The sequence below is a fragment of the Cygnus olor genome, chromosome 1 (genome assembly GCF_009769625.2).
Source record: "Cygnus olor isolate bCygOlo1 chromosome 1, bCygOlo1.pri.v2, whole genome shotgun sequence".
Lineage (NCBI taxonomy): Eukaryota > Metazoa > Chordata > Aves > Anseriformes > Anatidae > Cygnus > Cygnus olor.
Window position 1 is genome coordinate 98,319,952 of NC_049169.1, and position 16,757 is coordinate 98,336,708.

The 16,757-nt window shown below is 40.3% G+C and overlaps 1 protein-coding gene across 5 annotated transcripts in view; it reads right to left on the reverse strand.

The window, feature by feature from the left end:
• GSK3B (glycogen synthase kinase 3 beta) overlaps positions 1-16,757 on the reverse strand; it is a 145,011-nt gene that overhangs the window by 31,657 nt on the left and 96,597 nt on the right. For all 5 annotated transcript variants that reach the window (XM_040571805.1, XM_040571789.1, XM_040571782.1 and 2 more), the window contains 2 exons: positions 15,076-15,182; positions 5,575-5,672 (listed from right to left, as the gene is read on the reverse strand). In XM_040571805.1, coding sequence (XP_040427739.1) covers positions 5,575-5,672; positions 15,076-15,182 — 205 coding nt within the window. The remainder of the gene's footprint in view (positions 1-5,574; positions 5,673-15,075; positions 15,183-16,757) is intronic.

Below are 16,757 nucleotides of genomic sequence, written 5' to 3' on the forward strand. Positions count from 1 at the left end.
ACCAAAAAACCTGCAACCCTTTCCTACAATCACAAGTTAGTCGATGCATCTCACCCTCAAGATTGCAGCACAGACAGGGGAAAAAGTATTTCTGGGAAAGACAACGAAAAGCAGATTAGCAGATGTGGTCCTCCCAGTGTGCCAGGGCTGCTCAGATGAGTATTGCCGTTTCATTCTTCTGACAAAGATTTTTCTCCCCCATTTTTTGAGGGGAGTAGGGAGGGTAAACTAAACAGACCCTTCCAGAATGTAAATATGCATATAAGTATTTATCTTAGAAAGAAAACCATGATGTTTCAGAAATTCCCTTTTTGCAAGGGGAACACAGAATAACCCTGTTCTGCGGGAGCTGTGGTTGAAGATGGGTCAGTCGTGGGGATATCCCAGCCAGTTTTCCTTTGATGATTTCAACGCTCTGCAGCACCACGAGAGAGTGTGGGGGAGGACCAGGAATTCCCCCATCCAAGCTTGTATGGCAGGCATGGCCGTCCTGCAGGCACCACGGCTGCATTCCTTGCTGTGTGCACAACGAAGGGGAATTAGGTAGCAGCCCACACCGACAGCATCTCCAAAAATCCCCTCTTGCAGGCTGAGAGCAATTCTTTTGAGCTGTATTCAGCAATATCCCTCTTGTGCTGCAGATTCTAGCTAGGCAGCAACTGCAACCATCCTGGGCTGCTGCAAGGAGCAGTTTCACCTTTCCAGCAGTGAAGGGACCGCTGCTCTCTCAGGTGTGGCATTTGCTCTGATGTAATTTCTTTACCTGACCACTGATGCAGCCCGAAGTGCTGCTGTGCCTGCTTCAGGAACTAGCACATTTCTGAAGGAGATGTAACTCGAAAGCCAGCAGGGGCGTGAATTACAACAGATGTATCGGGTTACCCACTTGAGATATTCCTAGCGATGGGATAACCTAACATTTAGAGTAGCCAGCAAGAGCTAAAAATAATAAGGAAGAGTCACCATCCAAGATAAAACCTTGGAAAAAGCACACCATGTAATTTCTCTCCTGTAATGGTGAAAGTACTCAAGAAGAATGTGCTGAGATTAATTATTTCTTCAGACGGAGCTCCGAGACAGTACTTCCCCATATCAAATATCCTTTTGTCAGGGGTAAGTGGTCAAATATCTCTTTCTCCCAGCCAGACTTAGAACATCTGGAAAGACTGAAGAACTATTAAAGAAACAAGGAAGGAAAGAAAGAAGTATTACTATGGAAAGACTGAAGACTAAAGAAATACGAACGACAGAGAAAGAAGCTAAAAATAAGGACACTGTCTTTTGATTCATATGAACGTGATGCTGTGGTTCTAGAGGGGCACAGGTTTTTGGAACAGTTGGCGAACAGGCCTTGAGAAATTCCAAGCACAATTGGCTGGAGAAGACCTCAAAAACTGCACGAAATGGAAGTAAGGCTGCTGAAAGTGAATCAAAGTCTGACAAAAGCCAAAAATGTTTCTGACAAAGCAAGGGACCGAGAATGTTGAGCACGCAGCCTGTGGGAAGGACAAGCCATGCTGGATGGACACATCTCAGAAATACTGCCTTCATGATCACCACTACCGAGGGGACGTCATTGGTGCTGCGTGAGACAGGAGGACTTGTTTAACGTGGTGGCATTTCAAAGTCATTCTCCAGTCTAATGCAGAAACTTCATAACCAGATGTAGCATCCAATTGCTGTATTGTGAAACAAACTCTGAATAATCACAGTTGAGTAAGCAAGTGAAAAATTCTTCTTGGCCTGAAGCATGCTACAAGACTGATTGTTGCTCTTAGTCATTCTGAACTGATAGGAACCCGCAGAAAAGTTTCTAAGCTGACCTCTTGCAGGGGATTCAAGTAAATTTAATGGATCAAAGTCAGATGCATTTCCAGATGTGTGGATAAATATGTTTTACTCTAGTCCTTTTGGGGAACTGAAAATACTATATTTTCTCTGTCCCTCAATTTCAGACATGCATTCCAAGGAAGCCATCTGAAATGTGAGGTTCCAAGATGGTCACAGTGCAACAAGAAGCACTGCTCCCAAGCTGCAACTTTGTAGAAAGTTCATGGCTGTTCTAGAATCACAGAATGGTTTGGGTTGGAAGGGACCTTAAAGCCCATCCAGTTCCAACCCCCTGCCATGGGCAGGGACACCTCCCACCAGACCAGGTTGCCCAAAGCCCCATCCAACCTGGCCTTGAACAACTCCAGGGATGGGGCATCCACAGCTTCTCTGGGCAGCCTGTGCCAGTGCCTCACTACCCTCAGAATAAAGAATTTTTCCCAAATATCCTCCATTTCAAGCCATTACTGCTTGTCCTATCACTACACTTGCTCATAAAGAATCCCTCCCCAGCTTTCCTGTAGGTCCTGTTAAGGTACTGGCCTCCCTGGAGCCTCCTCTTCTCCAGGCTAAACAACCCTGCCTGTTTTCGTAGGAGAGGTGCTCCAGCCCTCTGATCACCCTGATGGCCCTCCTCCGGACCTGCTCCAACCGCTCCATGTCCTTTGTGTACTGGGGGGCCCCAAACCTGAGCACAGGGCTCCAGGTGGGGTCTCATGAGAGATACCCTACAACTGGTGGATCCCATAGCTCTGCTTTTCCTACAGCCAGCCAGCATTAAAATAAGTCTGTGTTACAACGTAAGTTTTAGATAAACATTCTATGGCATCAAATGGAAGTGGTGGATGCCATATGTAAAAAAAAAATAATTAAATGAACCCTATTCTAAATGAAATCTTAAATAACCTCATGCTTCACATTTTTGTTGCGCTATCCTCAAGTACAATTCTTTTTGTATTCTCACCTCAGCCTTTTGCCAGTGCTTTTATGAATAGTTGATACAAAAATTCACAACATGAGATGTGGTACAGGGGCATTGAAAAACAGTTCCCTTAGGCAGTTTACATTCATTTTCCCTTCTATTGTTGCCTTGAGAATCTGTGTTTTCTCTGTAACAAATATATGGGCAGAAAATTATTCATGGCATCCACCCATTCTAATTTACATTTTCCATTGTATTTTATTTAAGGAACCAGTGAACACCCTTTTTCATAACTTCTACTTAAAGATTTACAGCATTTGTTCTCTCGACTTTCCTAAAACATTCTCTGAACAGTAACCTTTTAATTGAAGAGACTAGGCTTCCTATAAAATGGAGTTATTCCTACATTAAAGCTGTTTCACTTAATTTCTGTGTGCAGAGGGGTATGTATCTAAAAGGAGATGAGACATCCCCCCAAAAAACCCATAGGTCTGGATGATCACTCAGAATCAACCTTTCTAGTTTAAAGAAATTCAGTAATCTGTTTCTTCTGAGGTGAAAATCATCATGTCAAGCTATTATTTACCGAAGATCAAGCCTTTACACCAGATACTCCTCTGGCATCATGCAACATGACATTAGTTTGCCAGTACTATATATTCAGCTATGAATTGGACTCAGTCTTTGCGGGTCCCTTCCAACTCGGGATATTCTACGAATTGGTCAATAAAAATTACTACAATTTATGGTAGCAGTGTTTAAAGAAACTGTAGACTGTACACAGACCAACAGCAATTTTATTAAAGTATTCCTTTGCTTCAATATAACTTCACACAAGTGTACAAGAAGCAGAATCATCACCATCAGAGCACATATATGCTATAAAATTACTAGTTTACAGATGTTTTCTTCCAATATTGCAGAACCAAAAACGTCCAGCTAATGAAAGCTGCTTCTAGTAAACTTCAAACAAAACCACAATCTCTGCTTGGCAAACATCCTCAATAATGAGAGGACATCTATTTCCTAATTATTGTACTTGGATATTGTTTAAGTCAGAGCAATGCCAGAACACTACGGTTTTGCTGATAAGGCCTCTCTACTCTCAGATCTCTAACTGAGCCATGAAGGACTTACAGGACTTTCACAGTGATATAAACAGTAGTTTTCACAAAAACTCATTAGATATAGTTTCTTGGGAATGCCGACATTAATTAAACCAAACAGAACTTTTTGCAAACTTCTGATGGCAAGCAGCACAGTTTATCGTATGAATTCCTCAGGAACTCTAGCACTCTGAAGTGTTTAGAGGGACCGATTTACTTCTCAGAAAAGCTGTGCAATGGAAGGCACTGCACTGCTCCAAGTTGCTTCTCAAGAAGAGAAAATTATCATTTGTGTCATCATCAGCACTGCTTGTGACAGCAACTTCATTTTTCCACGGATGTTTCCCATGTAAACTGACCCAACATGATCTTACTGAGTTTGAGATACACTAGGCAGAAAGACAATAATAAGAAACCAAGGAAGTCTTAGGAGAAGGAGGTGCGGGAAGCCTCTGGAGGAAAGGAATCAACTGGATGACTTCCAGCAGTACAGACATAAAACCACTGCAGCAGTAGCTAGGTTTACGTAGTCAAACACTGGAGGAGACGTGACAAGAGCCTAGAAAGGTCAGGACACATCTGACTGAGACCAGAGAGCAGGCCACAGAAACACTGAGCCTCACATTCTCCATGCAGCAGGATGACAACTTGGAGCTGGCTGGCATCAGATGTGTTAAGACAGGGACAAAGACACCAGCAACACACAGATTTTTACAGTTCTTCTAGTGAATAATCGATACAAGGAGGAAGTTGACACAAACATGTATGTATCAAGGTAGCTGTTAAGCGGCAAAACCAAGAAGGAAGTTCTCTTAGTACAGTCCCCTTGTGGTGATGAAATACAGCCAAAAAGCACACGCATACATCTTATCCTTTGTAATGCTCCCATTTTACTACGTGCATAGTACAGATGCACTGCAGGCGTTAAATGAGGATGGTTATACTAGGGAAAAAAACATTTCAAAGGTACCAAAGCTGAACTGGATAGATGCTGGGAAGTCAGGCACCAATCTTTTAAGCTATGAATTATTTTTTCCATGCCTCTAATTTGAGAATCACAGAATATTCACAGCTTACCAAATTAAATCAATCAAGATGTGTTTGAACTTAAGTGATATATAAATGTTACGTATTTTGAAATATTAGGTCTTTTTCACTTCAAAAATAAGACTTTTCAGATGGAAGGTATTCTCCCCTACGTTTAATTAGGTCCCAATTCTCCAGCTGCAAAAAGGAGTGCACGTTTTCACCCCTTACCTCAAAGAACTGTTAGGAAGGAGGAAGAGAAGATGGCTACATATGTGAAGAATCTGGCACAAAGAAATTTAATAACACTGTTTTCCAAGCCAAGTACTAACTGCGTGCAACAAAGAAAAAAGAGCCAGATTCTTAAAGAACGAGAATCACACATGCATAAATATTGGCTCAGTATGGAAGCACCATTTCCAAGCACACTGAAAGTGCAATCCTTTAATGGGACAAACCCCTATGTAATTAAAAGATAATGTATCGTTACACGTGATTACAAGAGGGACAAATAAAGATCATCAAGTTCTCAAAAACACGAGAAGTGCTTTCAGTCATGGTTTACACACAACTCATTGTACAATGGTGACTGAAAATATATGTTGCCAAGCTCATAACAATGAACATTTTCATTCTGATTCCAAAGGAGTTGGGGAAAAAAAAAAGCACACTTTAAATTCCATTCCATACCTTGATTATTTCCACCAACTGATCCACACCACTGTCACCTGGAAAGATTGGTTGTCCTAGTAACAGTTCAGCCAATACACAGCCTGCTGACCACACATCTGAAAAGGGGGAAAAAAGCAGAGGACAAGAGAAGGTATCAGTAAAAGGTATGTATTGAGCCATTTATAGATGTATATATATATATATAAAACCACAGAAATTTTAAGCTACTAACTTTATCACTTGCCAGGTTTCATACTGCATATAACACAGCTAAAAACCAAAAACATTCCTCTCCTAAATGTACATCTAGGAAACAAAGATATGTGGCATAAAGCAGTAGGGGGGCAGGTATTCTAGGGTCAAACAACGAGACAATGTGAACTGGAAAATAATGTCGAACACCGCATATCTTGACATTAAAACTTATGCACATAGGGAAAAGAACAGTATATTTGCCACAGGAAAATTAGGAATTTCCCCAAGTCCTGTGTGGTTCTTAAATCACAATGATCATGAACTACCCATAGTTATCATCTACCACAACAGCTGATGTTTTTGCTGTTTCTGAATGTTGAATGGATTAATTTTTCATCTATGTACTGGAAGCATATATACATTAGCAGACAAGCCAGTACTGCAAATATTACTAGTAATATGTAGTATGTAATAATTTAGACAGCCTCAGAGTCACATCAAGACCTAATCTTTATCCCAGTTCCATTTGCAAACTTGGCTGAACACTGGTGCTGCAAGACATAGGTCAACAGCATCTGTAAAAGATGCCATAAATTCATTTTCATTCATATACCATAAACCAAATCTAGCCACTAGAAGCTGCTCCTCAATGTAAGACAATCTTCATCATCTATTACAGGTGTATCTTTTTATATAGAAATAAGACAACTCAATACTACAACAGTAACTTAAGAACGCATCTACATGTACTACAGGATTTAGCTTTTTTCCTCCAAAACAATCATTCTGAACAAAAACTTAACTAAGCAGTTTCAGTGAACACTTGACAGAAGATACTTATGAGAATTTGCTCCAACTGCACAACAAATACTGAAGTTTGAACTACTCAACAGACTACAAGTATGACAGAGATGCAACAAACTTTCTCCAAAAAATAGGTTGTCTATAAGGTTTTCTAGAAAAGTCATAATTTATTCAACATACATCTGAAACCTCACACAAAACTCTTAAAAAAGCAATCAATACCAAAAGATTTATAAAGCCTACAAGACTGTAATGCCCCAAAAGAGAAAAGAACAGAACCAGTCACTTTCCTCCCATGCTTGTTTGAGCTCTTGCATACTCTTATAATATTCCTCCAGCAAACAACAGTAGCACCACCACAACTCAAAACCCAGATAATAAAAACCCCATCCCTGGAAGTGTTCAAGGCCAGGCTGGGTGGGGCTTTGGGCAACCTGGTCTGGTGGGAGGTGTCCCTGCCCATAGCAGGGGGTTGGAACTGGATGGGCTTTAAGGTCCCTTCCAACCCAAAGCAGTCTGTGATTCTATGAACTTACCTCCTGAGACGTTTTCCAGCTGGAGATATTCCATGCTGAAGATCCTTACTCCCTATGTGTATTCGAATAACACCACTGGGAAGCAGGATACGTGCAGCACACAAATATTTAGCTATAACTGACACATGATAGTCCTCTAACAGTTGACTATTATTTGTCATAACCACTAGAGACTGATACAAAAATAAAAACACCAGGAATTCAAGATTCATAACAATAACTGGGAAGCGAGAACAGACTTTTCCTTCCCGTGTCCATATTAAAAAGACAGAGTGGGATAATGTAGAAATATTTTCCCCTCTTCTCAAGAAAGATACAGTTCAATCATAACACACGGCAGACAAAAAATTACTGCAGCTTTCAACATAATGCCTCTCCAAGTCAAATTGATGGACTGTCACATAATGCCTTAGGACAAAATTTGCATCAGTGCTTACCCTAAAAAGTAATGACTTGCAATGCAAACGGCAATCAGAACTAATCACAAGTTTAAGTCAAATTTCAACAAGCAAACAAACCACACTCTTTGTGAACTTTTAGCAATATTTAGTAGAAGCTGATAAAGACACCAAGGTGCCAAGATCTCTTTTGGGCAAAGGCATCAAATAAAGAATAATTAATTGCATCTGACTGCTCAGCAGCTGCTAACTGATAACTACAGCCATCAGACCAATATATACAACAAAAGGATGATGCAAAGTATTACTTTTGTCACATACCAAGAGCCTGTCAAATATGTGGTTGGGTTTCTAGGAATTTACACAACATTTCAATAGATAACAGATTTCTTCAGAAGCAGTGAAGAAACAGATTAAAAGTATTAAGCTGAGCACTGTAACTTAACAGTCCATGTAAAGGCATCTTAAGGGGTTTTGAGAAAGTAGAGTCCTTTCTGTGTGAATACACAAAGCAAGTAGTACCCCAAAGCTGTAATCATTACCAACAATTCCAACACTTATTTTGGACTGAAAAAGAAACAATATATGGGAAGGAAAAGACAGAACATGCACAAAACCAAAGCTGTTATTTGAGTAAGTCAGCACTCAGAACTCAGTTCCTTTTAAAATCTGGAAACTAAGTTAGCATTTTTTTTTTTTGAATTGGGCTGTGGTTTTGTAAAACTGTTCTTAAATAACCTGGCTGGATTCTCTGTGAAATTGGCTTCGTGCTGTTTTATCCCTTCCCGGGCTCCCTTCTCCCTCCCCCAGCCAATTTCAGACCAGTCTGAAAGGCAAAGGTCTTGAATCCATTTCAGAAGTTTTGTAAAAACCTGAGGGAGAGAATGCACCAGCGCCACCACTACGAAAGGAGAGCTCAGTCCCTGCGGGACCTGCCTGGCTTGCCCAGAACATAAACTGCAGCAGCACACAAGCCAAAGGAGGTGCAAACAGAAAAAGGCTGGATGCAGAAGAAAGCTGAGGGCACTGCAGTGGGAAAGAGAATAAAAAGGATGTAGGTCATGAGGGAACAGCTGGGGAAGTCTAAGGAATGCTTGTGGCATTTGTGCCATGGGAATCCATCAAACACAGCAAATCCACTGGAAACCTACGCAGTTGTTCCTTGTGCAGTGAAGTTCATCAAATCAGGTGATTTAATGCCTCGTTAAAAGTTGGTTTAATTTTCCTTGATTTATTTGCTTTAATACTTTAAATTAATCAACACACACCACAGATGCTCTGAAATCCACAACTTTTTCCAGGTGTGTTGTTTCACACTCTTCCAAATTCGGACTTGGGCGACATCCCCTCTTCAAGGAAATGAGCAAATCTTCAAAGTATTCTCAATTAAAGCCAGAGATCTGAAACCAACTTCAGCAGCTTGAAAGCAGGGATGGTAACAAATACAATTTACATAGGTGTTTATACAACTCTGCTGAATAATATACAACAAGGAAGAAAATGGTGAATTTTGACTCTGCTGAAATTTAATGAAATTTTTGCCACTGACTTTAAGAGGACTGAAATTTCATTTCAAAATGATTTACTATTTTTTTTTTATTACTATTCTTTTGAATCTGTCCTTTTGGAATTTATCTTCCAAATTTGAATGGTAACATTTTCTGCAATCCTGAAGTAGAAAATGTACTAAAACCGCACTAAATCCTGTTAAGAGATGTGCTAAAAAGCAAGTAAAATGTACTAAATGCTGTATTTTAAAATGTACTAAGTTCTATATTTAGAAAAATAAAACTGTACTGAATTCTGTACTTAAAGATATATAACTTAAGAGAAGTGATAAGGCAGGTCATATTAGTTTTTGATAGCTTCTTAACAGACCGTGTTCTGCCGTGTTCTACAGTCAAAGCTAACTGTTAGAGTTTAATCTTTCACAGTACAGTGAAAGTAGTGTAAGTACTTGCAGTGTAAGTACTGGCTCCCATGGGAAGAGATGTATACTTTTTTTAATATATGCAATCTAATTAAGGCAAAACATGACTATTATTCTAATGCTTTAAATTGGTTAATAAATAAGAGAGGATGTTAAGAGAAAAATGAGAATGAAATTTAACAAATTATCCTTATGCCAAACTAGTTGGGATGATGTGAAATTTTAAGAAAAAATACTGAAATCTATTGATTTTATGTAGAAGAAAGTGAGCAAAGCTACTTTCTTGATACCTTTAGTAGAATGCAGTCTAAACAATACAGGCGGTAAACGCAGCTAGTTTTCACAAGTAACAAAAGCAGCTTATGTCGTATCTTCTATAGACTGAAAACACTGTCCTGGTTTTAGCTGGGATAGAGTTAATTTTCTTCCTACTAGTTGGTATGGTGCTGTGTTTAGGATTTAGGATGAGAATAAAGCTGATAACACACCAATGTTCTAGTTGTTGCACAGCAGTGCTTGCACTGAGTCGAGGACTTTTTAGCTCCTCGTGCTGCCCTGCCAGCGAGGGACTTGGGGTGCACAAGGAGCTGGGAGAGGACAGAACCAGGACAGCTGACCCCAAACGGCCAAAGGAATATTCCATGCCATATGGCGTCATGCTCCTCAGTAAAATGAGGAGTAGGCTGCTGCTCGGGGTCTGTCAGGACATCGGTCAGCTGGTGGTAAGCAACTGCATTGTGCATCACTTGCTTTATGTATTCTTTATATTAATAAGACAGAAAAGGAAGGAAAAATAATAAACTGTCTTTACCTCAACCCACAAGTTTTACCTTTCTCTCCCCCATTCCAAAGAGGTGGGGGAGTGAGTGAATGGCTGTGTACTCTCAGGTTAATCCAAAAGAAACAGACAAATACCATTATCTGAATGACCTGTAGTAAGTTAAGCACTCAAAAACTCACATAGCCTCTTATACTACAAAGCTTTTATTAAATTAATATACATTTCTATTACTTTATTGATCTTCACAGTTATGAGGTGATCATAAACTTGTCTAATAATATGATCTGGGTACTACTTGCCTTGCTTTTTATGCCATTCCAGCACTAGAGAAGGTAAAAGAACCTACGTTTCTCTTTAATTCAAGACAAAGCATCCAGCATGACAACCTGCAAAATACTAGCTTGAATTCTGCAAGTGGACAATGACCATTTCTAACCAAGGCTGGCTGCGACAGCATACTTTGTGCACAAATTTCAATGTTGTGATCTCAAACTCTGACTTCCTGAGCTGAAAAGTTAGTTCCCATCTTCACTGCATGAGCAGCATTCGTTGCATCATGCCCTAGCTCCCCAAACTTATTTTTTTCAAGAAGAAAAAGTTCATACTGAATGGATGAGAAAAGGCTCAAACTAAGAACTTTCTTCCATCTGAACTTCTGTGGGGCACATTTGCCTTCCTACATTTTTTTCCTCATCCAGTCATCTCTGCCCCACTATCCCTTAATCCGTCTTGATGGATTTCCTCCATCTCAGAGGTGACTCAAGGTTGTTTCTCTGGAAACCAACCATCTGTAGAAACTAACAGGGAAGAAAGTCAGAAAAGTAGCCCTAGGAGGCTGTAAAATCAGCAGCTTCTAGTAGACAAATGCCAAAGCACAAAGTACTTTTCATCGCTACTTAATTGGAACACTTTTTGGAACGTCAGAACGAGAGCAAAATTGAGGATTACGGGCATGCGTGCCATGTCAGTGCAAGTTTTGGACACTGAGCCAGCACACATCATCAGACTCGATGATGCAGAGTACGGCTGAAACATGAAATGCTTAGAAAGTCATCAGGAACAAATTCAACACCGGTATCTCTCTTTTTCTGCACCGAAGAGATGAAACTGAATCAGAGATGAAAGAGTAGTTCAGTAAATTAACACCCATGCTTATTTTCAGCGCTGGGAGTCACCACCTGAGATAGAAAGGCAAATCCCTTTCACTGCTGGAAACAGGTTTGGGACACACCTCACGATGGTTCTTCCCAAGGAATTATGAGACAGCCCCGCTGCACGTGCCTCCAGAGGGAATTCTGCTCTGATGAACTACTCTCTTCCTCGGTCCTAGTGCTTGCTAGGAAAGTGAATGAATAACTTCATGGCGCTTATTTTTGGACAGCCCAACAGCAGCCAGCGATACAGCCATACAGATCAATCTTTCCCTGCCAGGGGCTATAAATGTTGCCTCTGGAATGCTCTCGATTCCTGCCAGCACCGTGTCGGAGAAAACACGCTGGAGACCAGCAGACCCTCGCTATCCAGAAGCACCACCAGGACCTGATGAGCACTCCTTTGTCCCATCACCTCACCTAGCAAAAATGCATGTTCCGCGGGTAAAAGCAGCAGTGCTTCTTTTCATAAAACCAGAATCATGTAGTAACAAGTATCTACGTCTATCCCTGCTCCAGTGCCAGTCTATGTTTGTCCCAGGACATTCGAGGGGAATGTGGGCAGCAATCCCACGGTTTTTCAGCCGGCAGCAGCACCCAGGCGACAAGTGCTCGAGTGCAGCCAGCAGCATGTGGGAAATGTACTCTGGGATGGCATCACACACAGACCTGCAAGGAAGCCAAAACTGTCAAGGGACAGCTGAAGGGCTTGGTTTGCAAAAAAGGGAAACTCCTACAAAATAGCTGCGCAAACAAAACTAGGAACACATTCATACAAAGGTGAAAACACTACCTTTGATTTACGTTATTTTTAAATTATAATTCAGAAGGCCCCTTTAAATCATGAGCTTTCATAAAATAATTACAGTCTCAGAAATCAGAGCCGGTTTACAGCTCTGTTGCAACTTCTAGGATTAAAAGACACGATCCTAGAGCCATATTCAGTTTCTGCTACATCTAAGATCTAGCTATGTCACAATGACAAATTCATGTGTTAACGTACAACCTAGATAAACCAGGCAGGATAATGCAACTCCTGGTCACACTTCTGAACAGCACGACTGACTATGGACATGATCACGATGCATTCTGGCTCTGCTGCCAGTCTTGGGCCACCAGTGTCACTGCTTGTTTGTGTAGTTTGACATGTGAAACAACATAAGTTTAAAAAGTACTTCTTGCTCAGAAAGACTGCTAGTGATCCCTGTATTGCAGAATGTTACAATCACAAGCCCTGCAGTAAGGTTATCAAGTAACAAAAAGCTCATAAAAACAGCCAGATGCCTTGTGGACAACCTAAAAGAAAGTTCTACTTGGAGCACTTTTTGGCTTCATATTCTTCACCTATTTTATTTCCATGTAGTTTTAAGACAGCATGTTTAAACAGAAGAGTACAGATCCCTACATCACATTTAAGTTCAGTTTTTGTTACCACACACACACTGGAACTTCCAGCAGGAAGACTGTTGAGCTAACAATTCAGAAGAATACAGGAATTAGAAAACACATGTCCACCTTTAAAAAAAAAATGGTTAAAAATCCAGTATTACAATAATGAAGCATTTCAGGGTTTCCTATACTTTGAATTATGGATGAATTACTGATAATTAAATGTTCTTTCCTTTCTCTCAAAAAGAAACCTATCTGTGCTTGTCGCGTGTTGCACAAAGAATGTCGGTTCCGCTTGGATGACTAATCCTACATCGGCGAAGTAAGGAAGAGTGCTCACTAAGCACTGCTGCTGCCTATCTAGCAAGAGCTAAGGATGAACGTGGCATTTATTACCACTGGAAAAAGCTGAATAACATACCTAAAACCACAGAATTCCCAGCACATTGCAGAGTGCTGGGAAACTGCAAAATAAGTTTGTAAAAGCATCTTTTTACTTCTCAGCTCCCAGATGCAAAGATTCTGCTGAAAAGGAAGCTGAAGGAGGAAAGGGAAGGAAGGAGAAGTATTTGCTGAGCTTCATTTTCAACCTATTCTGTGCAAATCTCATCTCAATTCATTTTTTAGAAGAGGCTTGGGTGACAGTTTTCTGGAGGCATGAGAGAAGTCTGAACCACAACGGTTTAAAATCATGATGCTTTTGGCATGTGGGAAATGGACTCCTCACTTTATCATGATATTTTTATTAGAATTATTGTAGAGACTGGCAGGTAAGAAAACAAAAATTGAAACAACAACTTTTAAAGTTTCTGCAAAACATTGCAAGATTAAAGTCACTATACAGTTGGAGCAGGAGACATTTCACAGACATCTACAAAGCAGTCTCTTCTGGTGACACCTAAAATATTTGTTTTATGCAGTTATCCTCTGAAACAAGTTGTCTCCGTGCATTCTGATAACACAGCTGAGTCAATCTATTAGCTCTCAGCTGGCTAACAGATGTCAGCTGGGATCAGCTGCCTTCCTTTCCCTCGTGAGCTCCTGCCACGTCGCTTTTACCTGGGCTCTGGTGCTTATTGGGCTACACAGTGATGTTGATTCAACTCCCTAACCCAGCAGAAAGTTAACCTAGCCAAAATGAAGCCTCCTGCCAATTGAAGCCGAGTCAGCATATTGAAGAGCAAACTGCGGGAGCTAGCTGTGTCCAAGGGCAGGAAGGGCAGGGCTAGGGCTGACATTTTTGGCTTGCCCAACCATTAGAGAAGTTCTGCCGCTTTATCTTTACTGTGCCATTATTTTCCCCAGACTGCTACTTTTCTATACCAAGAGAGGTGAGTGAGTGTTGCTATAATACAATACACGAGAATAACTAATGGGAAAAAATAATAATGAAAGCAAGTAAGTCTTTGGGAATACTTCTGTTTTCAAAGAAGTGAAGATGTGAAATGAGCTAGCCAGCCAATGAGTTTAACCAGTTAGAACTTACAATGGGGAACTTGAGAGCCAAATCCCTGTCTTTTCAGCACAGCCTTCAAAAAGACCCCAGGGAGCACCTTGACTAAAGAACTGAAGGTATTACCCACAATGAGCCAACCCACTGCTGTTCACTTCGAGAAACCTTCTATGACTGCTGTATGAAAACCTGGCTAATCCCTGCCCTTTGCCAAAACCTCTGGTTTCCCCAATATTGCCATGATGCAGCTATGTGCCAGGTATTAAAAAGAAGTTGTCTTTATGTTCAAAATTAATGACTAAGGGGAAGAAAAAGCTAACAGAATAAGCAGAATCAGAAATGCTGCTGTACACATTACGTTAAACCTTTCAAGAGAGTTTAAAGCTAAACATCACACCACATTTTCTCTGCCATTAAAAACACTTCACTAAAAGCCAAGCAAACAAGCAACAGAATTATTCAGGTCTAACACACAGCATACCAGAAGCAGTGTTATAATTGATATTTCTACAGTCTTTCTTTATAGTTATTTTAACTCATCAAAATGAGGTTTCTGTTTGAGGTTTCATACCTACTTTAATACTAAATAGAAAAATTACCTGGAGAACTGGGAAATGCTTTATTTGAACCAGATTATTCAATCAGATTACATCCCATATACTAAAAAACCAAGCAGAACCACCACCCTTTTCTAATGTAACTGACACTGAAACCTCAAAAGGTATAGAAATCACAGCAGCCACCTATGAAATGTGCGTCCTTTGTAAACAACTGGTATCTGACCACTTACAACAAAATTCTGCCTTTTGCAAGCCTTTACACTTACCTACAGAATAAAAACACATGCAGCTGGTATATATTTCAACAAATACACATACATACCTATACTGGAGGTATAATCGGTGGCTCCAAAGATCAACTCTGGTGCCCTGTAGTACCGAGAGCAGATGTATGAGACATTAGGTTCTCCACGAACCAGCTGTTTTGCACTGAAGAGGAAACAAAACAATAATCTTTTAGTAATGAGAAGTTTTACAATATTTCAACACAGACCAGTGTTAAGCTTCGGCACTCTTCACCACCCCCAATTTCTAAATGCTAAAATACTGCATTCTTCTAAGCTGACACAAGCCACAGACTCAATTTACTGTGAAATCAGTTCAATCCATCAAGCAGCTACCCTATAGTGTACAAAGCAAAGGAAATTCTGACTGCAATCTGGAGGATAAATAGTGTCAGATTTTTGGCTGGCAGTTGTCAGTATGTTTTGCAGGGTACAGAGTTTTGTTTACAAAGTAAAAGACGACAGAATACAGCTCAGTGAAATGTAGTTACCTTTTAAGGTTCAAAAGGCCTGGGTGCTCACCAGAACTGAGTACTTGACTTTTTTTTTTTCCTTTTTTTTTTTTTTTAAACTTGATCAGAATATTCTCTCTCTTTGCTGTTTAAGGGAGTATGGCATGAGGCTAAAGGAATCTGAGAAGGGTAAAAAAAACAACCACAAAACTTTGCCAGTGTAGGCACATGTTAATAGTCCGAGATTAACATGTAAAGTCTTCATTTACACTGCCACAAAGGATCTAGCCTACAGTATTGCCCCAACCACAAGTGCATGTACCTTTGGAAACATCTAAGAAAATAAAGCGACACAAGAGCATGTTACTTTTTTGTTCATGAGTCTATGAACATGTTATACTTCTTAATTAGTACGACGTTAGATGGAAAGGATCTGGAAGATTAAACAGCCCTTTCAGACACATGATATATTCAATTAAGTATCAACAAACCCAGCTGAGTGGCAAGCCAGCTAAATCCAACATCCAGCTTTTGAGATGCACCACTCAGCCTTCAGGGAAGGAGTGTTCCCACCACTCATTTAGCCTGTTTTAAAAAGCCTCAGTTTTCCCTACAGCTTTTCTGCACAGAAACTATAATTGCCAATTCCACATTTTTAACAAAGTGAAGTACCAACTTTTTATGCATTGTTACTTCAAGTTTCAGCATGATTCCTATTTTGCTGCTATGCTTGTGAGGTAGAGCTGAGAAGGAGATTCCCAAGCCACCAGGCGTGATGATGCACTGCTTGGGTAATCACCATCTGACATTCCCACTCACTACGGGCAAGCAAATTTAGCAACAGCAGCTTCAGTGACCTCTCACACACATGACCTACCTATTTTAGTCTGCAAAGCTACAGCACAATCTAAAGACTAAACTTTACCAGGAAGAAATCAATCTCCTGTCTCAGTGTGGATTTCCACAACTTCTGTATCAGTTTTACTTTGTAGATGAGGGCTGGACTGTAAAGGTGATTCACTTGAACAGATATTAGAAAAAAAATGTGTCATGGAAAACTAGAATACAAATGTATACTAAGAGCTACAGTCTGAAGCGTTACTGCGGATCCTGACCCTCTACAGTATTTGAAATACTAAATGAATTGGTAGACTAATACACATAGGCTCATACAGCGTAGCATTAGCCTTTCATGTTACCATGCTGTTCTGCCTGTTTTTTCTTCCACAAACACATTTCACCCTATTATTTGGTGTTATTTTTCCATG